Raw genomic sequence first — 26,491 nt, 5'->3', positions numbered from 1 at the left:
ATGAGCATCCGTTCTTTTTTTTTTTTTTTTAATGTAAGCAATTCATGTGGTCCAGACAAAGTTTATGTTCTGTGTAGGAGATGAGGGAGAACATCTTGCTTTCACTATTAAAACTTTCGGAATTCTGGCTGAAGCTGTCTATGGAGTGCACCTTGTCTCCCAGCCCAAGGCACAGCTGGGCCTCAGGGTGCATTCGGAGCCCTGCCCCTCACGCCCAGCATCCCTCCTGTGGATATTTGCTCTTTGTGCCAAAAGCAGCTCCCCTGGCTAGTGACCAGTGCCACCAAAAGCAGGGATCAACCCAAGGAAGCAGCATCAAAAGCAGGGCGTACCCCAAGGACAGTGCCACCCTCTGATGGGCACATCCCTGGGCAGGTGTGACATCCCTCACAGGCAGGGAAGGGTGCACCTCAGGGACAGTGTGCCCCTCGGGTGGGTGTCACTCCAAGTTAGGCACACCACAAGGAGGGTGACCCAAAGGGAGGGTGCACTCTGAAGGGCCATATCTCTACATCAGTCGGGTTTACCCCCGAGGAAGGAGGAGCCTAAGGGTGGCATCACTCCAAAGAGGGTGTGTCACTGCACGCAGAGAGGGTGTACCCCGAGGACAGTGCCACCAAAGGCGGCCGTCCCCCCCAGGCAGGCAGGTGAATGGCAACTGAAGGTGTACGCGGGGGACAGTGCCGCGAGAGGACGATGTCCCTTGGTGACAGACGCTGCTCCTAAGGGGTGTCACCCCCGGCAGGTGCCTCTCTAAAAGGATGCCAACCCTGGGAGGTGCACGGCAATAGAGAATGTACCCCCTGAACACTGTCACCGGAGGAGGATATCACACCCCGGCAGGCGCCTCTCTAAAAGGCTGTCACCCCCGGCAGGTGCATGGCAATAGAGAATGTACCCTGAATACAGTGTCACCCGGGGAGGGTGTCACCCCCGGCATGTGGGTGTCAATAGAGAATGCACCCCGAGCACAGTGTCACCCGGGAAGGGTGTCAATAGAGAATGCACCCCGAGCACAGTGTCTCTCGGGGAGGGTGTGACCCCGACAGGTGCATGGCGATACAGAATGCCCCCCGAGCACAGTGTCACCCGGGAAGGGCGTCACCCCGGCAGGTGGGTGTCAATACAGATTGCCCCCCGAGCACAGTGTCACCCGGGTAGGGTGTGACCCCGGCGGTGCCGCCCCGGGGGTGTGCCCGGGCAGGTGTCCCCGCTGCGGGCGCTGTCCCCTCCCGCCGCTCGCACCTGGCGGCGGGCGCTCCCCGCCCCTCCGCGGCCGGGCCCGCCGCGCTCCGCTCCCCGCCCCGCCGGCCCGGCCCTGTGCATTGTGGTCCGGCGGCGGGGGGCGAACATGGCCGAGAAGCAGAAGCACGATGGGCGGGTGAAGATCGGCCACTACGTGCTGGGGGACACGCTGGGGGTCGGCACCTTCGGCAAAGTCAAGAGCTGAGTACCGCGGCCGCGGGCGGGGCCGGGCCGGGCCGGGCGCGCCCCTCGCCGCCGCCTCCCTCCCGCCGCTCCCGCGGCCTCCGCGCCGGCATCTCCTCCCTTCCCTCCGCTCCGCTGCCTCGGCGGCTGCTCTCGGCATCCCCGGGGGAGCGGCTGGCGGAGCCGTGCCCGGGGCGCACGGGCGGGGATGCGGCGGCGGCGGGCGGCTGGTGGGGGGCGCAGCGCTCGCCCCCGGGTGCTCCGGGCTGTCGCAGCGCCCGCAGCCCGTGCTGCCGGCGGGACCCACCGAAACTTCGCCGCCGCGCTGGGAGGGAGGCGGTGGGGAGGCTGGAGCGCTCCGCGGCATCCTGCCGCTCGCTCCCGGGAGTGCGCTCCTCGCTCCTTCCCGAGGGGCGGCAGGCGCTCCGGGGGGCTGCCGGAGCCGGCAGAGATGGGGGTTCGCGCTGCCGCCCCTCCGAGCATCGCCCCGCCGAGCCCCCGAGCGGCTCCCGCGGGGATGGAGGGGTCGGGGCGGGCGGGGATGAGCGGTCAGCCGGGGAAGGGAAGGCTCCAGAGCCACCTCAGAGCACCTTCCAGCGCCTAAAGAGGCTGCGGGAGAGCTGTAGAGGGACTTCGGGCAGGGCGCGGAGTGGTGGGGAGAGGGGGAATGGCTTCACGCTGGCAGAGGGCAGGGTTAGATGAAATATCGGGGAGAAATCCTTCCTTGTGAGGGTGGGAGATCCTGGCGCAGGGTGCCCAGAGAAGCTGGTGCTGCCCCTGGATCCTTGGAAGTGTCCCAGGCCAGGTTGGACGGGGCTTGGAACAACCTGGGATAGTGGGAGGTGTCCCAGTGGGATGAGATAGATGAGCTTTAAGGTCCCTTCCATCCCAAACCATCCCAGGATTGCAGGATGGGGGGATTGTATCAGGTTGGGGCTCCACACAGGGATTCCTTGGCCAGTCATACCAGAGCAGCCAGCTCACATCCTGAAGGCTTTGCTTTACCTGGCCGTGAGATTTGCAAATATTTGTATTTCTTTTTCCTGTGAATTCTGCTGTTACGTGCAAATTTCGTTTTTTAAACAAGATACTGAAAAAACCCAGAAAACCAACAGAATTCAGTGTCCAAACTATGTTTCCCAGTAGGAAATGGGGTTAGCTCGAGCTGGGGGAGCAGCTGTCCCGCTTGGTGTCCCCCCACCCCATTGGGATGTGGCCAGGCAAAGGGGTACTGTGCCTCCCCTCAGTGCCTGGAGTTTTAAAATAAACCCAAATTGACAGCAGATGAAAGAAACCACCACAACCACCGCAGCTAAGTCCACCTGTGGCCATTAATCACGCCCCTAAAAATATATTGCTGTGTTTAATCCCAAACCACAAATTCACTGTCTAAAGAATTATCAGAATAAATACTTCTAACCGTAAGGACCATTTAAATCACTCGTGTGTACTAGCAGACCTCAAAACAGCTCCAAAGGCAGGTTTTTTCCTTGCAGACCAATTTAAACCTGCCAACAATGGCTTTTTTTTTTTTTTTTTTTTTTTTTTTTTTTTTTTTTTTTTTTTTTTCCCTTAACTAGCATGAATACCCCTTACCTTACATATGACCTGAGTTTGGTAAAAATGGACATTTTCCAAATAAATATTTCAAATAACATAAAAGAGATTTCCTAGCTCAAAATCCTTTATAGGTGAGTAGTACCCTTTATATGCTGTTTTTCCCTTAATATTTTGCCTACAGCTGTCAGGTGAAGTTTGTGCTTGAGACTGGGAACTGAAATGAAGAAATGGAATTTCCCATTTATACAGAATTACAGCATTTTGATCGAATGAGCTTTAGAAAAACTTGTATTCACATGAGTAAAGCAGAGGGTTTTTTTTGTTGGTTGATTCAAGCATTGTGTGTTGGGTACAATAATTGCTTTTTCAGGGAAAAGTCAGGTGTCATCAGTGACATTTCTTGCTGCTGCTGTGTTTTCTTCAAACTCTGCCTTGTACAAGGTTTTGGTTTTGGCGCTTTTTCCTTACTTGTCAAAGTTAAGAAATCGTAATTTACGGTTGTTGAGGACTGTTGTTATTAAGGAAATAAGAAATGACAATGAGGGGGAGGATTAAGTGACATGGGGTACAAACCAGAGTTTGAACTCATGGCTGGAGCTGAGTAGTCATTTTGACTACTCAGAAATCAGAAGTTTTGACTCAGAATCCAGAGACAGGATGGAAGAAGTCCCTGACTGCCTGGGTCATCAGGGGACTGATCCTCCTGAAAACTGGCTGAACACTGCAAGAAACTGGTTTTTTTAAAGCCAAATTCGGTTTCTTGGTCTCATTTACAGAAAGTCCACACAAGGCACAGAGGGGAGCAAATAGGTTGGCAGATGAGGGCAGGATTTTGGCGATAATACTGAAATTCCATCTGGAACTGGGGATGAGGACACAGCATCTGTTAGAAGAGAGGAAGGTGGCAGGAGCTGATGTGGTGGATGGATTGGAGGTGTCATGTCAGGACTTGAAGTCACCATGCAGTATTTTTACCAAAGAAAGTTGTTTTCCCCGTCCTCTGGGCCAAAGATTAGAATAATTTGCAAAAACAGGACGGTAGAGGATATCTTGGATTTGGAGTTTAGCAACGCCTCGGAGGAAGGAGGTGGCATCTCCTTCCCTGGGGCTTGGCAAGAACAGATGAGACAAACTGTGTTTGCTGTGGGCACGTCCCACCCTGTGGGTGCCCAAAAGCTATCCTGTGACCACAGCCCTCACATGGCAAAGTTCACAGTGGCTGCAGCCTGGAGAGCTTCAGTCAAAACCCAGCAGAGTAACCCAGATGTTTTTTCCGTGTGATGCCACCCCCGGCATCCCTGGGGGCCTTGGTGGCTCCTTTCCCTGGCTTGTTTGCCACAAAAGTGACCGATTTGTGGTCCCTGAAGGACTGGCAGGACTTGGGTTTGTGTTTCTGTCACCTCCACGGGCTCCAGTCGGGATCAGATCCCATTTTCCCCAGGCACTGTAGCATTGACACAAACTTTGTGTCAGAGGGAAGATAAACTAAAGGAGACTGAGCAGATGAAGGGCGGGGAAAGGCTGATACAACACACAAGCAAGTGGCACTGGGGCAGAAATAATTGCTAAATACGATCTTTGGATGGATTTCATCTTTAACTTTGAGCTGAGATAAGGGCCAGCAGAGCTGATAGGGAAGGAGTTTCCTCACCCCTCCACAAGCTTCTACATTGCCTTGAAGCATTTGCAGAAATGTTAACTGCTTGTGCTGCCTGAGCTGGTAGGATAAAGTGATGTAAAAACCCACGCTCTCAAGGGGTTTTCGTTATTATCTGTGCTCATGGTGCTATAACCGCTATTCCTCCTCTTTTTTTTTTTTTTTTTTTTTTTTTCCTTTTATAAAAATAAGTAAATGTCAGGAGTCTCCTTTCCACTTTTTCAATCCAGGGAGGCAGTGAGAGGCAAGGAGGTGTCCTCACCACCCGCCAAGGCCACCTTTGGGGTGAGGATCCTCTCCCATGCCTGTGGGAGACCTGGGATCTGCCCCTTGCTTCTGGGATGATCCTGGGGTTCAGAGACAGTGACCCTGTGAGCAGAGGGAGGGTTGTCCTTACTGCCCATGTGTAAATTCCTGCACCTACAGAGAGCCCTCAAAGGCTTAAAAGTCTCCCACCACATAGGAAATTGTGTTCCCTCTTTGTCTCTCTCTCACACTGAGTTCAAGGAGGCTTAACAAGTCACTGGGGACAGAAACAATAATATCTCTGTATCTAATGCTTACTGTAAGCAAGAGATGGATTACAAAATAGGCTGTTTATTTTTAATTATTAATGTGTTTGTGCTAGCAAACCTTCACAGAGTTACACATTGTTTGTCACGGATGGGAAAGGGGATGAACTGTTTGGCAATAACATTAAAAACAATAATTATTCATTCTGGGCATGGCCTTTTTTTTTTTTTTTTTTTTTTTTTTCCCTAGTGTATAATAAAAATTTTTCAGAGCATATGCTGAGGCAAGGCCAAAAAGCGTTGTCCTGAAACAAAGGGTGGCAGAAATCCGGGTTTTCCTCCTAGTTCAGTGAAAAAACTTTGCCCTGCCTCCCTGCAGCACTGCCCCGCTCTCCTCTCCCCAGGAATTCACCAGGGAAAATGCCTCCCTGGACTATTTACAGCACTCTCCTTGCACTGCACCAGAGGAATTATCTGCCTCCTCCAGCCCTCAGCTAATCCCTGAATTGCATCTCTGCTGCAAAGCTGAGTTTATTCTCATTCCATCATCTAGTAGTTTTAAGTATTACGAGGAATAAAATGGACATGCAAAGTGGTGCTTTAATTTTCAAGGGCAGTAAAGTGTTTTATTTTTAGGATGCTCTTATTGAGGAAAGAATCTCTGGCAGGTCTTATCTGGTGGCTAATAATAGTGACCTGGTGTGCCCTGAGTGCTGCTGCCCTGCCCTTCTCATGCCTCCTGCTTTACCCCGGGTGCTTCTGATCAGCTCATTAGGGCTGCCAAAATTACAGGCTCTAATAACGTAATAGCAAGGTTTGCTCCCAATAATTAACTCCTTGCGCCGCGTGTTATTACTGGAAGGGCGACGTTGGTAATTAGAGAGCGCAAATATTTACTGTAAGCAGGTTTTTCTGTGCGGCCTTTAGGAAGCCATCCACTGTCACCCTGTTGAGTATCACATCAGAAAATACTGAGAAAGGGGCTGCTCGTTCTGAGAACCCCTTTTGGGTGTAAACACCCCGTTTTCAAGCTTTTTCTGCTCTCAGCTTCAGTATAAATCTTGCTTCCTGGGAGCTTTTTATTTTTTTTTTTTTTTTTTTGTGCGGGCTGTTTATTGATAACAAATGGATCCCACGCTGAATTCGCTTCACATCATTAAGTACAACTCCCCCAGTGACAGTGGGGCTGCTCCTCCCAGTTTATGGTTATGGTTTTTCCCTGAACACAGGAGATAAACATCAGCATCTCAATGCACCGAGTCTGTTTTTTTAAAAAAAAAACCCATATTGAAGTTTGCATCTTCCCTAAAAGCAGAGTTTGAAGTCCAGCAGCGTTCCTGCAGCTTGTCATCGAAGCAAGAAGCACCCTGGAGGAAGTATAAATAGAAATTCATTTTAGTAATGCAAATCCCGCAGTCCTATTTTGGGCAGGGAAAATCCCCATACTGTTTTTTTGAAGCAGAAGTGTGATGGTCTAGTTTTAAGACTGGGTTTATGAGGGATTTTGTCTACCACTGTGTTATGGTGGAGATTCTCCTCTGCCATTTAAATATATCTGGTTCTGATTAATCTAGCTTTTACATGCTATAAATCTTTGCAAATTAGCTTGGGGTATGACCTCCTCCAGCAAGTCACTCTGTTTTATTTAGTGGAGTGGTTTTGGCAGATAAGTCCCCTCTCTTCTGCCTTCTATGACTCCACTGGGAAAACAGTAAAGAGACAAAAAAACTTCGAAATATTTCACACCCTCATCTTCTGCTTTCTTTTCCCCTTCAGAAGTGGCTTTTTGCTTATAGTGCCCTAAACTGCTTGTGTGAACCCTGCTGCACGGTTTAGTGACTGCAATGCTCTCTCTTTCTCCCCCTAATAGTTGGTGAACACCAGCTGACAGGGCACAAGGTAGCAGTGAAAATACTGAACAGGCAGAAAATCCGCAGCCTGGATGTGGTGGGCAAGATCAAACGGGAAATTCAAAACCTGAAGCTCTTCCGGCACCCTCACATCATCAAGCTGTGAGTACCCTCCCTGCCACGTGCTCAGCTGCTCCTCTGTGCACAAAGACCCCTCGTGCACAGCCTAGCTGGCTTCCAGGAGAGGGAATTGGAGCAGTAAAAAATGAGTTTGGTCCAGTTTTTGTGCGTTAGATGATCCACTGGCACAGGTTTTCCAGAGAAGCTGTGACTTCCCCATCCTTGGAAGTGGTCAAGGCAAGGATGGATGGGTCTTCAAACAACCTGGGGTAGTGGAAGGTGTCCCTGCCCATGGCAGGGGTTGGAATTGGATGGTCTTTAATGTCCCTTCCAACCCAAACCTTTCTAGGATTCCATGAATTGCAACATGGTCGGGCTCTGAGAGCGAAACCTCGGCCTCCCGTCAATAGGATTTATGTTTTAATGAACCGATTATCCAGAGCTTAAAAGAACACTTTTTTTTTTTTTTTTTGAAATTTATTATTCAGACATAAGTTTTGAAAGTCACCACTTTGATGAGCCTGAGCTGGGGTCGTAAATCAGCACCTGCACTGCGGGCTCTGGGATTCCTGCTCAATCCCCAGTTTGTGCAGCCAGCCCACATTAATGAGGCACTCGATAATATCTTTGGCATTCCTATAAAAGAAAGCTGTTGAATGGTAACTGCAAGGGTAAGTTGACATTTAGGTCAGCCTTAAAACTGGCATGAGATATAGCAAATACCTGGGACTTAGAGGCAAGGGAAAACAAATTCTCTCTACAGTTAAATAACTAACCATGCAGCAACTGTTGGCTTTAGAGTAACTTCAGCGTTCCGTGGATTTATTGGAGAACAGATTGGTATTATTTAGTGAAAAAGACTCCTCAGCTGTGTGCCCAGCATCCTGCAAGTCAAATGCTGTTCACACATTTGTCAAAGCAATAAAAGTTAAATCCAGTTTGACAGTATCTGTGTCCTGTGATACATGTTGCATTCATGAAATACAGTGATAAAGATGTGAGGAGACTGGGGCACACAAACCTTTCAGTAAGTTTTTAAATGTATATAAAAGAGATATTGGGGTAATTAACAGTAACTTAGACGTCTGGCTCCAAAGCTCTTCAGAAAAAATGAGGTTGATGCTATTGATCTTTCTGGGAGTATCCCACATTCCCTTGCCAGTCTCTGAAAATTGCTGAAATCTCTCTGTTTCAAATTACAGCCCCTTAAAAATTCATTAAATTAATCGTAAAAAAAAAAAAAAAAAAAAAAAAACCAAAAAAACCCCAAAAATCCACCCAAAAAAACCAAAAAAGCAAACAACAACAAAACAATGAATCAGAAATAGAGAGGGAGGTCCCAGCTGGTGCTGCTGGGTATTCCTGGGGCTGCATTGACCTCAGCTGATCACTGGCAGTTTATTCCAGGTGGGGCACTGAAACGCCTTTACAGCACTCAAGGATCATTTTGAAGGAAAATGGAGAGGAAATCTGCAATTTGAAGGTGATACTCTGGGTTTTTCCCCCCATTCTAGGAGGATTTTCCCCTAATTCTAGAGAGATTTATTTGAAAAATAACTTTAGGGGGTCTGCTTTTCATTTCTGTACCTGTCCAGAGGAAGCTCTCTCTAGTGCCTAGAGTTATCTTTTTTTTTTTTTTTTTTTTTTCTTGATGTGAGGGGCACCAGATGCATCCTCTCCTTTCCCCCAGCTAACCAGGGCTTCATTTCTAAAGCTGTTGTTGCAGTTCTTACCCAAAATGGAAATTTTGAAAGTCAGGGCAGTCCTAAATGTGATGAGATTGCCTGGCAGATATTTCAGAGGATTATTTAAAGGGCTGAAGGAAGATCATAGGTCTGGAAAAAAGGTCCTTTCACAGACAAGTGAAAATTTATACTGGAAACAAGAGATGGCTTTTCAGAAGTGGAAAGCAGTTACAAGTGCAAGATCCAAACAAATTCTTATTTGAAGTGTTGATGTGGAATTAATAATCTGTTTAAAAGCCTTTCCCTGTTCTTAATTACCTATTTTTTCTACATCTGCTTGTGTTTTTGAAGGTATCAGGTCATCAGCACACCAACAGACTTCTTCATGGTCATGGAGTACGTGTCGGGCGGGGAACTGTTTGATTACATCTGTAAGCACGGACGTGTAAGTGCCAGTCCCAGACACTTGTATGGGGAGAGGATGGTGTTCAGGAGCAAAGTGACTGCTCAAGGGAGCACAGTTAAGGTTAAGGCCCAAAATAGAAGTTGCTTCACAGCAACCCCATCTGGGGTGTCTCCTACCGGCTCGCACGAAACTTGTGTGTGATTTTTGGCAGCGATCTCTGGTGTACTTTCGGTCCTCAAACCAAAATGTCCAAGGTAACGTGTTGCTTAGGGCAAATATTTGGAAAACTGGCTTATTTTTGTGATTTTTAGCTATGGGTTGCCTGTCAAAACCCCCAGGGATCAGCAGAAAATTTATGGCATGGGAGGGAGACTGCTTTGTGTGGTCTCAGCCTCAGTCATTCACCTCTCCCAGACCCTCCTCTTTGTTACATGTCAAGTTCTTTGAAGACTTTTCAAGGATGTGGCTTATCTGAACAACATTTTCAAATGCCAGCAGTCCCACTGGGTATAAATCACCTGAGGCATGGGGTTGAGCCTGTGAAATGTGAGATTTTTCTCTACAAGGAAAATCTCTGGAGTCTGCCCCATGGAGTAGTTGCAGGGCAGGGAGGTAAAAACGGGCCAGAGTGGACATCCAGGATAAGGGTTCAAGTGAAGGATCAGCCCATCACATGTTCCCTCTCTGTGCTACAAAATAAACACATTTACTGCGAATTGGGTTAGATTAGTGTAGTGGTCAATGGAGCTGACTCAATTTTCTTTTCTATGCACAGTTCTGATTTCTCACACATTTTACCCATCTAGATCTTTTCAGTGGCTGATCTGGATCTTTTCTGAACTTCTGCATTCATAAACTCATTTTTTAATGAAGGCAGTCTTTCAGAATTCATCAGTAAAAGTAATAATTGAAAATATAGTTCCTCTGATACAGCTCTTACAACCTTATAGCTCTACGGGTTATTAAATTCACCACGATATTCCAGCTTCACCTGTTGCTTCCAGGGGAAGTCCATGAGGAATTGCTCCCAGCAACATCCTCTCTGGTGTTTTGTCCAGCCTGGATCTGTCCCAGTCCCATTGGGACAGCAGGCCGTTGTCTGATAGGTGCCACCTTTCAATTCTTGTTGACGTCTCAGCTGAATTGAGGCCTCACCTTTCATCTCTGGGCCGTATCATTTTCAAACACTGGCGCATTGTGAAAATGCAAGGGTGAGAAACCTGCTTTATTTGCTGCTTCTGGTCGCAGGCAGGCTGGGATTTTTCTCTGTGCACTCTGGAAGCTTTTTTGGCTCCTTGCTAAGTCAAACCTTCCCCTGCCAGCTCCGCGTGCACGCCAACCCCCGGCGCTGTTCCCTCCGCTCTTCCCGCAGGTCGAGGAGGCAGAAGCTCGACGCCTTTTCCAGCAGATCCTCTCCGCCGTGGATTACTGCCACAGGCACATGGTTGTGCACAGGGACCTGAAGCCGGAGAACGTGCTGCTGGACGCACACATGAATGCAAAGATAGCTGATTTCGGTACGTGACCCCAGCAGCATTCCAGAGGCGCAGCCAGCGCCGCCGGAGCGTGGCCGCGCAGCAGCCGTACAAAACCCAGAGCCTGCTGCCCCAAGCACCGCCACCAGCTGCTCCACCTGGAAATCCCGAGCCTTAGAAACACTGCCCTTCCCACAGCAGCAGGGATTACTTGGTGCAGGCTGTGCCGGCGCTGAGAGCGGAGCAGCGAAGTGATTTGTGAATCTCTGCTGTGTTTTGGTGTAATCACCCGACGTGAAATTTACCTAATTTACGTTTGAGGCGGGCTGGGTGCAGCTAATTCAGGGTGAGCTGCGTGTGTTTGTTTTCGTGCGTGTTCTCCCTCTGTTTGGCCACGTGCTCTTGGCCTCAGTTCATTTTACAACGAGCAGTAACAGGAGTCTCTTAAGTGGCATTAGGGATTGAAATCCATTAAAATACCCGGGCTACCAGCTCTGTCCTGGCGAGTCCTTTCTAGCAATGTAAATCCTTCTGAAGATTTACTCATTTCACAGCCCCACCCAATTGCCATAAGAAGTAAGTGCTCTGGGATGAATTATGTTTCTTCTCCGTGCTCTGGGATTTGCAAATTAGAGGAGCAAAATTACCCTGGAGTGAATATTCCTTGGTGGGGTATGAAAAGAAACAAAACAACAACAAAAAAAGAGCAACAACAATAAGAAAAATTATAATTTTCCAACCAGTTCAGAGACATCTATCTAAATTATATCAACAGTTTCCTTCCAAATATCCCAGTCCACTTCCCTGCCTTTCCTCTGGGGTCCAGTGTGTCTGGACCTTCAGATCAAACATCAATGTATGTTTGATTTTTTTAGGACTGTCCAACATGATGTCAGATGGTGAATTTCTACGCACCAGCTGCGGTTCCCCAAATTATGCAGCCCCTGAAGTCATCTCTGGAAGGTAAGACATTCCATTTCTCATCACAGTCTGTGCAAGCACATGGAGTTTAAATTTGTTCTTGGTATTGGAAACAGCTTCGCCCATCTAGTAAAAGCAGCTGAATCCCTCCAACATGGATTTTACGTTTGGGTGAATCTGTTGGCAAAGATCTGAAGGTTTTCTTGGTTATTTTACTTCTCAATGGCTGCAATAACAAACTGTGCTTTGCTACAGGTGTTTACTTTGGAGGAATTATTAATACCAGATGTTGACTGTTTATATTGCTAATTAAAGAGGGTGAAAATGACTCTTTGGATGCAAATACTGAGGTTCCAGGTGGAAAGGCTTTTCCAGGCCACCCCCTCCTCTCCTGCCCACCTGGAATATAAAACACAGCATTAATGAGGAAAACCATTCACTAACAAAAGAACCAGGAAGATCTTTAATCACATCCCAACACGTGTAATCAAAGTGTTTGTCTTCTGGTTCCTTAAGCCTGGGGTTTTGGCTATGGCAGTAGGTTCAACCTCCTTTGTTTTGAACTGATTCATTGTATTGACAAACCTCCTCTGTGGTTGCATCTCTCGGCATGAAACATCTGTACAGCACATGGAGTGTTGAGCACACCCCACAAGGTTGAGCTGGACTTCCATGTGTTGATACAGAAGTGTTGCCTCCTATATTTTGCTGTCAGGAACAGAAATTACATAGAAAGTACATTTTTTCCTAAATTCCCTCTGTAATACCTTAGCAAAGGTTGCAAATACAGATTTTCAAATTTTCAGTCCTCTGACTGGTCCTTCAAACTGCCTACCTCATTATTTGCCCCCCTTTTTTTTTGAATCTCCCTTTGCCATGAGCTTTACTTTTCCTAATCCAATGTCTTTTTTGCCTATATCTGTAGCTTTTAAACAGAACATTTTGTTCAGAATATGTTTGCTGTGATTATGGTTATTTTATCCCTGTTAACACCAAAGCAAGTGTTGGCAGGGCATCCTAGGAATTAAACTAGCATCCAAAAACCCTGTTGGGACTACACACCACTCTGTGTGTGAAATGAAACCAAGCAAATCCTCATTGTCAAGAAGGGGGACAAAGCCAGAAACTACTGGGATCCCAACAAAATATTTATAGTATTTCCATCTCAGTAAAGGCCAGGCACATGTTTTTCAATTTGTATAGGAGACAAGGCACATGGCAGATCAGCAAGAAGGGTTTAGTCTCTGAGGTTTCCAGGGGCACAGGCAATGCAGCTAGGAACAACAAAAGTAAGGAGGAAAACCAAAACCAAGCCCAGATGTTGCACTTTTTCGCTGGCAGCTGCTGCATCCCTCCCTCTTCACTCCCACCTCTGGGCTGAGGGCTGCCTGAGTTTCATGGCCCTGCTCGATGTGCCAGGCTGGCCTCTTCTCAGAGCTGCAGCAGCCTGGGAGAGCTGCAGTTGAGGGGGACAGGCACAATCCACCCTCCCTGCCCTGCTGGTGGCTGTGTGGGGCAGGGGGAGCTGACTCCTGGCTCCTGCTGCCTTCCCTGCCAGAGCACAAAAGTAGTAGAGCGTGACAGCTCGGGTTTCAGAGCCATAAAAGTGCATCTCATTTGGGCTTAAAGGTCCAAAAGACTGCTCAGGCAGTGCACTTATCAGCAAAAGAATCAGGTTTCTGATCTGCGGGAGCTGGGTGTGGAGGCAGGGCTGAGGGGGCATCCAGCTGAGCCTTTCCAAAATGGCTTTGCTGCTGTCCCTGGCCCCACCCTGGGACAAGCAGACCAAGTGTTTTGGGGGTGTTCAGAGAACGGTCACATGCATGACCAGCATGATTTCTACACTGATATGTCTGCAGTGGTGCTTTTCAGGAGGAGCAAGTGCAGGACGCTGAGCTGGAGTTGCATTTCAACTTCTGTATTTTGTTTGGGCTTCACAGCCCCAGGGCAAGTGTTGCCTCCCAAAATCTCTGGGGAGGCATCAGTTGTAGGAAGAAGAGATGAGCAGGAGCAGCAAAACTGTATATTTGGGGTGTCCTGAGTTGGTGATGGCAGAGAGCACATTTGGCAGCTTGTCGGAAGCAGGAGCACTTAGATACCAGCACACAAAATATAAACACTCAGAGATAGAATTACCTGTTGCTGTTTGATCTGCCTCGTTCAATGAACAGAAATTTCTGGCTGAGCCCTTGGGCCAAAGGAGCAAACAGCCAGGCAGGGCTCTTGGAAATGCGGGGTTTGGCATTTTTTTGGAGAGTTTGGTGGAGGCAGGGTCGTACACAGGAGTGTGGGCAGCCAGTGCCAGCCCTGCCATTCATTTCCCTGAGCAGTTTTGGCTGAGGCAGATTTGGTTTGGGGGGAGCCACATGAGCAGCCCTGGTGTGGGCTGGAGCTCTGTCCCTGGCATGGGGGTCCCCCAACCTGCACCCTGACTGAGGAGAGGGTGGGAGTGACAGCCTTCTCCTCGTGCAGGCTCTATGCTGGCCCAGAGGTGGACATCTGGAGCTGTGGTGTCATCCTCTACGCCCTGCTCTGTGGCACTCTGCCTTTTGACGACGAGCATGTCCCCACCCTGTTCAAGAAGATCCGTGGGGGAGTGTTTTACATCCCTGAATACCTCAACCGCTCCGTGGCCACGCTCCTCATGCACATGCTGCAGGTGGACCCCCTCAAGAGAGCCACCATCAAGGACATCAGGTCAGCTGGGGTGGGCTGGCTGCCTGTGGGGGTTTCTGGTGACTGTCTTGGGGGTGACCTGCTGGGCAGGGTGGTTTTCGGGAGTAGTCAGCTAATCCAGGTGGTTTTTTGTGCCAAGTGATTCAAGGAGCAGCCCTGCACCTCTTTTGTGCTGGCTGGAAGTGCGTGATGATGGACAGGAGGAGGCATTTTTATATATATATATACACTTTATATTTAAATATTTAAAATTCTATTTTATTGTATTAGAAAATAGCCTTAAAAATCTCTTAACAGCACTCAGCAAAACCAGCTATAGCATGCAATAATTCCAAGAACTTAATATCCAATTTTTCATTACTTTATTTCAAGACCACGTCCCTGTGGGTACCAGATAACGAGGGTAATCATTGTACTTGCTGTATATCCAAAAGAAAAGGAGGAGAAACCCAAGAATTACTAAATTAATGTGTAAATATTGGATGTATTACTACTAGCTATGTGCTAAGCACCAATATAAATGTTACTAGGGCTTCCAGGAATTCTCAGGTTTTTAATGCGTTTTCAATGGACAGCCTTAATTCTACCCTTCAAGCAAACCCATGCAAACTTCCTTTTTTATTTCTTAGTTCCTTAGGGTCAGAGGATTTAATTACATGTTAGAGAGGCAGCACACGTGGTGAGATTGCTGCCAAGACATAGAACCTGTAGACAAGGCACTGTATGAGTTTTAGACAATTAATTATCGTTCACCTCCTTGTAGATTGATGGGAACTGGGTAGGTTTGAGGTTCTGTATCTCCATCAGAATTAATTATCATTCACCTCATTGTAGATTGGTGGGAACTGGGTAGGTTTGATGCTCTGTATCTCCATCAGGCCCAAAGTGTGAGAATCTCAGAAGTGCTGAGCTCTTCCTTCAAAGCCCGGTGTGCAGAGCGCCATCGCCGTCCCTGTACCGGGCTGGGTTTTGCTCCCAGTTCACCAGCTGGGGTTTATTCTGGTCTGACCGCGGTTCCCCCACCTTCCCTCTCACACATCCTCCCCTCTGCCATCCCCAGGGAACACGAGTGGTTCAAGGAAGAGCTGCCCAGCTACCTGTTCCCAGAGGACCCTTCCTACGACGCCACGGTCATCGACGACGACGCGGTGCGGGAGGTGTGCGAGAAGTTTGAGTGCACGGAGTCGGAGGTGATGAACAGCCTGTACAGCGGCGACCCGCAGGACCAGCTGGCCGTGGCCTACCACCTGGTCATCGACAACCGCCGCATCATGAACCAGGCCAGCGAGTTCTACCTGGCCTCCAGCCCTCCCACCGGCTCCTTCATGGACGACAGCGCCCTGCACATCCCTCCGGGCGTGAAGCCGCACCCCGAGCGCATGCCGCCGCTCATCGCCGACAGCCCCAAGGCCCGCTGCCCCCTGGACGCCCTCAACACCACCAAGCCAAAGCCCCTGACTGTCAAAAAGGCCAAGTGGCACCTGGGGATCCGCAGCCAGAGCAAGCCCTATGACATTATGGCCGAGGTGTACCGGGCTATGAAGCAGCTGGACTTCGAGTGGAAGGTAGGGTGTGATCGCGGCACACAAAGCAATCACGCGGAGACAAGAGATTTGCAGGGCAGAGTTGCTCCTCAGAAAGAGCCTAAGGCCGAACCAAGGCTGAGAGCCTGTTTATTTCTTATTTTTTATACGTTTGTGGGTCTGGCTGTGGATTGGCTTTTGGGGTTATCACCTTCCAGCCAAATGGCCAGACCAGCTGTCAGTTATAGTTGTTTTCAGGTTAGAAATATGTAAACAAAGGACAGGGAATGAAAAACAAAAGGTTTTTTTATGTTATCATGTGTGAGAAAAAGGGAAAACTGCTCCTAATATTGTACAGAAGCTAAAGAGGCTGACTCCATCTTATGAACAATCAGAAGGCTTTAAAAAAACTCAGAAAAACCAGGGTGACATCAGGGAGTGTCAGTGCCCCGGCAGCCTTTATCCCGTGAACTCAGGGAGGTTTGCTTGTGGCCTCACCCATTTCTCCCCCACCTTGCAATCATCCCCCTGTTCCTTGTTCCTTCCAGACTCACTGAATTAAGTTGCCAGCTGTGTGCTTTGGTGTTTATTCGTGGCGTGAAAAAAGGGGTTTCTTTCTGAGTGCTCCAAGACTTCAGCTGGAAAGATGATTCTGCCTCGTTTAGCTGCAGGGATAAGAGGAGCCGTTCACATTTCTAATTTTAGTGGCTGACTCCTTGTGAGGTCATCTCGAGTGCTCCTGAGCAGGGGAGCTCTCATGATTTCTGCCTGGTCCTGTCAGGACTGAAGGGGCACAATAGGAATTGTCCTAAAGGGTGCCCAGATGAGGGGCAGGGGGCCTTGTGTGCAGGGTTTGTATTGTTGATGTGGTGGCCTTTTCCTTGATGGAGATGCAGCCATGCTCACAGACCAGATGTGTTTTCAGACACTTATTGCTCCCTCAATTTAGGACTCAGCTTCTTGATTTAAACCCAGATGTTTTAGTCGACAGTACGCATGGCAGGTATTTCTCCAGGGCTGTGCAACATTTAGTCACAGTCTTTTTCAAAGTTGGAATAATAAATCCCTAAGTCAGCCCTGGATCTCTGCTGCTGTGCCTGACTCCCCAAATCCTGGAGCAGCCCCTGAGGTGAGCTCTCCTGGCTCGTGGCCTTTGGCAGCAGTATCACCTGAACATCAGGAGCCAGGTAAGGAGAATTTCAGCCCAGTTCTTCATCACCAGAGGAGCTCCCCTCCTCCCTCCAGGTTCCAAGCGTTGTCCTGTGTGAATTTCACTGTGCTGCTTCTTTAAAGCCTCCTGACTCCTCCTTATTTTTGATATTATTACATCTTTAAAGCCAAGTAGCTTCCAGAAACCTCATTTCCCTGCACCAGGCAGGAGATGGACCGTGGCCAGGTGCATTTGCCCACACCAGCCATTTGTTAGCTGCATGGTTTTACTGGGAGTGAACAAACCTGCTGTATTTCTGGTACAGCCTCATAAACCAACTCAGCCCAACATCTCTGTGTAGGCAGTGGAGCTTGTTTCATATGAGAAGGTTTCACAATAGTCTTTCCCACCCTAAGAATAACTTCAGATGTGACTCTTCATCAGAATTAATCAGAATTGCTTCATAAATATAGCACAGAGAAAAGATCTCATTGTAAATGAGATGCAGCAGATTGTGAGGTGGGAAGCAGTGAGGGGAAATACTCAGCTTCCACAAGCACTGGCTTTAGCTGTGCTGATGGGAGAGGCTGCTCTGCCCAGCTTGCCCTGATTTCGTGAGCACTGTCCGTATATGTGGGTCCATGAGAGGACTTTTTGCTTCATGTGGCCATGGCTGCTGGTGAGGGAGGTGCAAACATCACTTTTTGTGCCTGGCAGATGGGTCACTGCAGCTTCCTCAGCCAGCAGCTGGTGAATCACAGCCTTAAGAAGAATATTTAAAGACAGGAGGAGATGAAGCCATTTGTTTCACTTTATAGGCGTTGTCCTTTTGAGAAACAGTTTTTCCCAGAAGATATCTCGCTCGTGCGTAGAACAAATAAGGAAAGCAGTGTTCCTCTTGCTGCCTGGAGTGTCCCTGCTGAGGGCAGGTTTCCCCTTGCAGGTGGTGAACGCCTACCACCTGCGGGTGCGCCGCAAGAACCCCGTCACCGGCAACTACGTCAAGATGAGCCTGCAGCTCTACCAGGTGGACAACCGCAGCTATCTGCTGGACTTCAAAAGCATCGATGGTGAGTAGGAGATGGAGAGCACGCAGAAGGGCAAGGCTGGAAATTTAAGAGGCATCCCCTGCATTTTGAAGCGCTTACACGTGTGTCGTTACAGCGAAAGCGCTTCCGAGCCGTTCCATCTCTGCTGCTGTCCCCATTTCGTTACTGCCCTGCGGCTGCCAAACTGATCCCTCTTTTTTCTCTTTTCTTCCTTTTTTTTTTTTTTTTTTTTTTTTTTTTTTTGTTTTTTTTTTTGTTTTTTTGTTTTTTTTCTCCCTTTGGGCTTTTCAAGACGAGGTGATGGAGCAGAGGTCTGGCTCCTCCACGCCCCAGCGCTCCTGCTCGGCCGCGGGTTTGCACCGGCCGCGCCTGAGCATCGACGCGGCGGCGGCCACCGAGTGCCAGTCGCTGATGGGCTCCCTGAGCGGCTCCTTCGTGGGCAGCATCCCCTCGGTGCCCCCGCGCCTGGGCAGCCACACCATGGACTTCTTCGAGATGTGCGCCAGCCTCATCATGGCCCTGGCGCGCTGATGGCCGCCTCTGCGTGCCGTCAGGATCCGCGCTGACTCGTCCGCCCCTCCTCTCTTATGCGTCCATGTTCTTCCTCCTCCTCCTCTTCCTCCCCTCGCCGCCCCCCAGCCCGTAGCACAGGTCCAAGTCCAGGCCCCAGACATGTCCCCCTCTAGCAAGGCACCAAGGAAATCAACTTAATTTCTCTCCTTGTGCCTGGCGAAATGTATCCAATACCCTCTTTTTGGTTTTTTTTTTTCCTTTCCTCGTCAACCCCATGGGAAGTGTCAAGGCTGTAAAGTAACAAAGGTATCGCTGAGTTTTTGGAAAACTGCCTCCCCCCTGGTTCATCCTGAGGTAATGGAGGTATAGCCAAGCTTCCTGTGGGGGGTTTGATGTTTCCCTGATGCTGTGCAGAGCAGGGCTGAGCCAGGGCAAAGGGGTTGACCACGAGCTCTGTGGAATGGAGTGGAGGGTGAGGAAGCAGCTCTGCAGTGTTCACACCCAGATACTGGCCCCTCTAACGCTTTTCTCCCCGAAGCAGCAGCTGCCTGGACGCTTCCGCACTAGTGCAATATGACCTCCCTCCCCTCTCTTTTTCCCCTCTGCTGAAGATGGGGAGGGAAGGTGGGATGTGCAGAGGTCCTGGTGCAAACCTGCCCTGGGGAGGTCTCCCCGTGCCCAGCCTTTGCAGAGGCGTGTCCCTAAGGTGCTTTATTTCCTCCCGAGAGCTCCGGACAGCACTGACCCGCTCGCCACACTCGGAGCTGAAGGCAGATTTCCTTAATTCACCACCTCCCCCCAGCCTGCTCCCCTTCCCCTGCCTCACCACGGCCTCCAGGGGCTGAATCCCAAGCAGGGTGAGCAGAGGGCAGGATCTGGATCACCCACCTGAAAACCCAGCGCTTCACCCCGGGGTTGGGATCGTCCCCAGTGGGCAGGAGCCATCAGCAGCGCGCAGCTCCGGAGCACTCACCTCTCACCTTTTCCCTAGGAAGCTCTGCCTGCTGTCACCTCCCCAAAATCACTGCCAAATCTGCCTTCCCTGCTGCTGGACGCTCGCTGCCCCTGCCCAAGGGCTCTCCCGTCCTGCTGCTGCCCACTGGACTGTGAGCTTCGCCACGCCGCTGACCAGGCAGGCATATCCCAACCCGGAATTTTACTGTTCCTTTGCTACTGGCTATCTGAAGGATGGGATTTTATTTTTTAAGACGAACCGCGGGGATTTTTAAGGTTGAATTCTTGGTACACAAGGGTAAACCCTTGATGCACGTGTGACTTCTTTGTTTAAAAGGGTTATTAATTTTTTATTACATGGGATTAATCTAATGGGCAGCGTTGGCATCTCCTTGGCTTTGACATGGTATTTAAATCCACTTACTTGATTATGAAGTGATAGTCTAATCAAGGAACAAATGCTTTATGAAAGCTTTGCCAAAAAAAATCCTGGGGGGATGGTTGGTTTTGTTCTGTTGTTTTTGGGTTTTTTTTTTCATGTTCTGTTTTAAGAAACAAAGCAAAGAACTTCTGGTCCCAGTTATGCAGTCATTCAACTTGAAAAAAATATTAATCTGTCTTTTTGATAGCTTCTTATGACCCCTTGAGGTTTTTTCCTAGGTTGTTGTTTTTTTGTACAGTTGCACTTTAATTTATACTTTCTGCAAGTTTGTATGAGAAGCAAGGAAGAGAACAACACATTAAGCCTTTTTTACTGATCATTTAAGGTAATCAAGACAAACACAGGATATTTTTGCCATCTACTGGCAGTTAAATGGACCTTTTCAGCTTGAAGTCCTTTTTTTTTTATAAAGAACCACAAAATTGCCTTACTTTTGTTACAGATTGTGCTTGAATCCTCACTAACATGACTTTACAGCTCCAATTTTTCCAGAAGCCACACAAAGTAGAAAGCTTCCAAAAAAAAAAAAAAAAAACCAAACCTAAAAAAAAAAACAAAAAAGAAAAAAAGAAAAAAAGAAAAAATCAGTTTGCTGTTAAGCTCTTGAACACTAAATCCGACACAGCAGTGGTTGGACTGTGAGCCCACCGCAGAACTGCTCTATTTTTAAAATAAATACTGGAAATATTTGTAGTGCTCCTCAGTTTTGTAACGAGCCTTTTGTTATATTATGATTATGAAATAAATACTCTGGGGTGGAGGATGGTTTTGGTGCTGTGCCTGGTGGCTGCCAGGTGATTTGTGTCTCCCCAGTGCTGTGGTGTGAGTTTGGATGGAGAATCCGAACTCCTGCATGCAAAAAAAAAACAAACAAACAAAAGCCAAACCCCACCCCAGAGTCAAAGCTGAGGAGCACCCAGCCCTTCAGCAGCTTTTGGATCAAGGCTGAGATGAGAAAAGAGCCCTGAATACTTTTGGGGTGATGGAGATCAACCCCTTTGCAAAGGAGCAGGAGCAGCTGTAGGGACAGGCATTAATTTCCATCCAGGAAACAGCAATGAGTGAAATGTGTTTGAAATGTTAAAGACTTTTCAAATCTTCACTCCCAGCTGAGCATCTTGCCAAAATCCTGGCATCACCTGCAGCCCCCTTGATAAGGGGCTGGTGTGTCACAATCTGGGGCTCAGGAGCAGGTAGATGTACTGATGTCATTTTTTAAATTGACTCTTGTCCTCTGGGATTTCCTACCCAGCAGAACTAACAGTATTAAGCAGCAGCAAATGCCCTTGGGAGGAAACATTTGCTTCCTGGAGGCGGGTGGGATTTCTGGGTTGTAGAATAAGCCCCTTGTGGCATTTGGCATCTTCTCAGAGTTGTGCAAGCATTAACTGCTGTGTGGATCTGCAAAACCAGTCCTGCCTGGAGGGCAGTCACAGTTACTCAGCTTTCCGTATGGAGAGACACAAGGAGATGAAGCACTTCCCTCCTCAGGGTCAGCAGAGGCAGTGGAGGGAGCAGGACTGGTGGGAGCAGCTCCTCAGTGACCACATCGATGGTCTGAACGGTCCATCACAGCCTTACCCAAATCCTCGCTGCACTTTGAGACACTCTGAGGACTATCACGTATTTTTATTATTTATTTTACCTTCAAATAGGCTGTGTTCTGTTCCCCAGCTGCAGAGGAGCTGCTGACCTCCAGTTATATTTTCCAGAGGAAGAGTTTAACTTTCACGCTGTTGCACTGTGGTCAGCTCTTTTTTGAGTTTTGCTGGTACATGCACAAGCGTCGGGAAAAGCAGGGTAGACAATATTTGAACTACAGAAACTTGAATTACTCCAAGTGCAATTTTTTTCAGAAGCCACTGGACAGCTGTGATTTGCGAGCCACAAACTCACCCAAATTTTGCTTCAGCCAGACTGGGAGAGGGACAAAATGCAAAGGATAAAGAGTTCAGATAAGGCTCCAACAGAAGCCTCCAACTCCTGGATGAGTTATTTCAGAAATACCTTGTGCTGTTCCTGTTGGAAGCTATATATATGTAAATATTATATATGCATACATGCATATATATAAAATGGCATCCCTGTTGCTGGCCTCTCAGCTTTATTCTTCCAGCAGGGCAGGTGTGTGCCCAGGACGCTGCCACCGCTCACTAATCCCAGCCTCTGGGAGGACCTGGACAAAGGGGATGCTGTTTTTACACCCTCTTTTAAGTGAAAAGCCCGTGAGTGGCTTAGCTGACCCCATCGGGCTTGGCATGGCCTTAGCCAGGGATGGGAGGGGAGGTGGCATCAGGAGCTGTGAGAATCCTGCCCTTCCACCCCCCTGGGCAAAGCCCTGGTGCCGACGGGGTTTGGAGCAGGTTTACTTTCAGGAGCTGGAGCCAAGCAGGTAAAGGCAGCAGGATATTTTTTTTTTTCCCCCATTTTAACGGGTCAGAAATGCATCTTCAGCTGTGTGTCCAGTTCAGCATTTCATGAGGTGTGTACAAGCACAGGGGAACATCGGGGCAGTGTTGTAAAAACGCGACCCAGCTGGCCGGTGTGCGCGGCGTGTACGTTCCTGTGTGCGATTGTGTCGGAATAGATGAGGTTTGAACAAAACAACCCTTCTGTCCCCTCCTTCTCATTTCACTGCTCCTCACTGCCAGCGTGCAGCCCTGGAGGAGGAAGAGGGAGCTGTGTGCAGGACATGAACTCGTGCCTTCGCTGTGCGTTGGGACTGCTGGAAGCGGCAGCTTTGTTTCACGAGGTGCACAATTTCCCCGGCTCATGCAGGATCCCCCCGCTGAGACATGCAGGCCGTGTTTCTAAATACTTGAAGTACCATTTGTTGTGCAATTATTTGGCTTTATTAGCTGAGAGGGGACAGGAGAGAGGGAAGAGGAATTGCACATCTGGCTGAGCCAAACCAATCCCCGCTCATGCTCCTGCTGTTTCTTTCCTGGAAAGTTTTAGGATCTGGTTTTGTTCCAGGTGTATGATGTACCTTACAAGAGTCACCTTGCTTAAGGTCTTACTTTGGTATGGGTTTTTCATTTAGTGCTTTCCTTTGGCTTCCTTAGCCCTCCCCTTATATATCCCTTTTTCATCATTCACTTGTTAAAAATAAAAATGCAACAGCTTCTTGTAATTCTGAATTCCCAGTCTGCCTCCTGGCCATGGAGGTAACAATTCAGCCCGAGGTACCTCACTCCCATGCCCGAGAGATGAAATGGGATTCAGAGTTCCCACGTGACACCTGCTGATGGAACACTGACTTTTGCAGAGAGCACACCTGGTATTCGATGCACAGATCTTTGCTCAGTTTTAATTGTCAAAATTAGGAGAACTGGACTGTTAATCAGAGCTCTACCTGCAAGCACGAGTACACTTTTGGTGTTAGAAAAAGTCTGTTTTCAACAAAAGCCTTGAAGTTCCTGCTGAAGCTGCCTTAATTTAAAAATCTAAGTTTATTTGTAAGACTCATCTCTGATTTTTTTTTTTTTTTTTTTTTTTCCAAGTTTGGAAATAGTTTATTTATCCTCATCTCACAAAGCTGTGAAGTAGATCCTGTAGCCATGGTAATATTTATTGTTGCTGAAAGCATGTTCGTGTGTTCTGTATCATGTTATATTCACGTGATTTGTACCTCAATGCATTTGTTTTGTTTTTTTTTCTTTCAGAGCACAAAGCAAAACTGAATCCCAGGATTTCTGTGGTGTCTGTGGTCTAGCATCTTTGGGCAGACAAAATGAGAAAGGTGAACTGGACTTGTCCACTGCAATTCTTAAATTCATACTCTAAGGAGTATTTGTGATTTATAATATTATGTATATATGATTTTAAGGAAAAGATGCTGAACTTTAATAAGTTCTGAGTAGAAGCATCCCTTCAAACATATCATTAACATGAAGCTCAGAATAAACCCCTGAGCTCTCTAAACACTCCATCCTTCTAGATATTTTCTATTTTGTCAACTGAGGGCCTGGAGAGGGTTTTGTTTCCCACTTCATGGCTGTAGTACTTTGTGTGATGGAAGGGCTCAGAGCCCTGGTTCAGTTTTGTCCTTTGTGCATTAGATGATCACAACGGAGCCTTTTTCCTTCCATTTATGGTGTGGAAAGTGTTTCTCGGTGTACTGCACTGCATGTGATAGCTGTCTCCATGGTTGACATTTGCACTTTAATAAACTCAGAGATGAAAAGAGATAAAAGCAGCAAATCCTTTGGATTTCCTTACTGCACAGTCCCTTTCTGCAGGCTGGGGTTGGCTGGAGTTTCCCTCTGGAGATCCTTGCACATCCCAGCTGTGGGGCTTGGTAGGGGGGAGAAGGGGCAGGGAGTGGAGTTAAAATATCTAGGTGAGTAATTCAAACAATTCCCCCAACCCAAAATCCGTGCCAGGAGCCAGGCCCATGCATTTACATATGCTGAGTCAGACCTTGACTCCTTGCAGCAAGGAGTGAAGAGAGAGACAAGTATTTTAAAGACATCGTGCAAAATTAACCTTGCACTGAAGAAAAAGTGTTGGGGACAAAACTGGGCACCTGTTTCCTCTGTGCCTGTGATGCAGGAGGATGTAACTCCAGTTCAAGCACACAGCTGCAGGGAGTGCCCCAGATCTGTCCCTATCCCATCCCCTCTTTACACAATTTTGGTTCTCCCTCAGACTCATCAACTCCCAGCTGTTACCATGATTATTTCCCCTTTGAGGAGAAACGTGGAGGAACAGGGCTTAGCACTCACATGAGAATTATTTTAAGTTTTGATGTGGTTAGGATGTACCAATAAGACTATAAAAGAGAAAAAAAAAGAAAAAAAAAAAAAAAAGAAAAAAAGGATGAGTTTAATTTCCTGACCACTCTCTTGACCTAAATATAGCCAACCTGTGATTTAATTGAGGAAATCTAAGTTGCTGTATCTAAAGCATTTTTGAATTATTTGGAGTCAGCCCATAGCAAGCTCTTTTCTTCTTTGCATGCACTGGGATGTGTCCATGAGGGAAAAAAACCACAACCCAACATTTCTAAGGGTATTGCAAAGCATCCTTGCATTAAATCAGCTGCCTCTGGCAGTGCAGGAGTTTGTGTTTCACAGGGATTTGGGGCACGACCCTGCGAGGACTGTGCATCACCACACCAGGATCAGGGCTGCATCCCATCTGTCACAGGATACAGGGGGAGATTCCTAAAAACCCCTTCCTTTAAAGTAAGGAAAACTTGTTAAATAACTTCCTTGGGAGGCAAAAAAAGAGCTTGCACGTGTGGCTAATACAGGATTTGCCCGTAGTGCTTACAGAGGGGGTGATGAATAGACCTCATGAGTTGAGAGCACTGGCAGGGAGGAGGATGAGGAAGGAGTGGAGGAAGGGCGTGTTTTCTTCAAGGTTTTAATCCTAAACATCACCATGGGAAAAAAACCAAAAAACCCTGTGGAGAAACCGTCTCCAGCACTTCCCTGGGGCCAATTCCCTGCAAAGGGATGGAGGTGAAGGGCACAGAGCACGTCCCAGCCTGTGCCAAAGCCAAACGCTCCAGCCCCACAAACTCTCCCTCTCCACCAGAAAAATCCAAATATTTGGGCTGGCAGGGCTGCAAAGCTGCGCATGCTTACAGGGGAGGGCTTTATTTATTTTTTTTATTTTTTGCTGCAAGGATGGATGCAGGCCAATGCACTTAATAGTAACCACATGGTAAAATAAATAAGAATGCCTGTATAGACTTAAAAGTAAATGTTAAATATTTGCTCTGTTTTTTTTTACTGGTGTCTCCTATGCCAGCTTTGAAATGGCCCCGTGGCAAAGAGCGCTTTTATTTTTCTTAAGCCTGGAACATTTAATAATTTCTAATTAAAACATCTTACATTTTTAGGATATTTATGAGCAAACTGATATGGGCTCCTAAAATGTGCCAGGAAGGGGTAAAAGCTGCACACTACAGTCAGTTTAAAGGATTTTTTTTCTTCAAAGCCATGTAAAAATTTTATCCACATTTTTTTTCGCTTTTGAGAAGGTATCTACCGAATACATGGAAGAGAAGCCATTAGCAATTTATATTTCTCTTCCTACATTTAGGAGCATTTTTCTGAAAATAAGTAATCATCCTCCAGGCCCGCAGTGGAGAGAGAACAGCCTGAACACAGGGGCAACTGTTGGGTAATTCCCTGTGGCTGCAAGTCCTTGGGAGCCAGGAGTCAGCCTTTACATATCTGGGATGCCTAAGTTAGCTTACAAAAATAAAGTAAATTTTGACTGAAAGCTTTATTTACTCTTCTTTATTTTTTTTTTATTTTTTTCTTTTAATTTTTTTTTCAAAGGAATGAGTCAACTTTTCCACTATTTTATATATTTAACACAGCAAGAGTGGTGATACCTACTACTTCTCCCAATACTTTTAAGACCAAAACCAGTTCCAATTTATATGGTTTGCTTTTTAAAGAGCAAATCTTTTGGGGAAACTTGCAATTCTGACGGCAACGAGACTGAGCAACTAAACTGCACTGTTTTTTTTTTTCTTAAAATGTAGAAATATAATGGCTATTTCAGAGCTGACCAACGAGGCACTCCGAAAAGTTAGAAATACTGAAAGTA

The 26,491-nt window shown here is 47.7% G+C and overlaps 1 protein-coding gene across 1 annotated transcript; it reads left to right on the top strand.

Moving 5' to 3' along the window:
• Window positions 1-1,281: 1,281 nt before the first annotated feature.
• Window positions 1,282-20,447, top strand: PRKAA2 (protein kinase AMP-activated catalytic subunit alpha 2). The gene is made up of 9 exons (XM_040073083.2): window positions 1,282-1,445; window positions 7,028-7,169; window positions 9,164-9,257; window positions 10,591-10,735; window positions 11,569-11,656; window positions 14,087-14,311; window positions 15,351-15,855; window positions 17,907-18,033; window positions 18,305-20,447. The coding sequence occupies exons 1-9, from the start codon at window positions 1,352-1,354 to the stop codon at window positions 18,541-18,543; spliced, it is 1,659 nt and encodes a 552-aa protein (XP_039929017.1). The 5' UTR covers window positions 1,282-1,351; the 3' UTR covers window positions 18,544-20,447.
• Window positions 20,448-26,491: the final 6,044 nt, after the last annotated feature.

Source organism: Hirundo rustica, chromosome 9 (assembly GCF_015227805.2).
Source record: "Hirundo rustica isolate bHirRus1 chromosome 9, bHirRus1.pri.v3, whole genome shotgun sequence".
Taxonomy (NCBI): Eukaryota; Metazoa; Chordata; class Aves; order Passeriformes; family Hirundinidae; genus Hirundo; species Hirundo rustica.
This window is presented reverse-complemented; position numbering and strand designations above follow the sequence as displayed.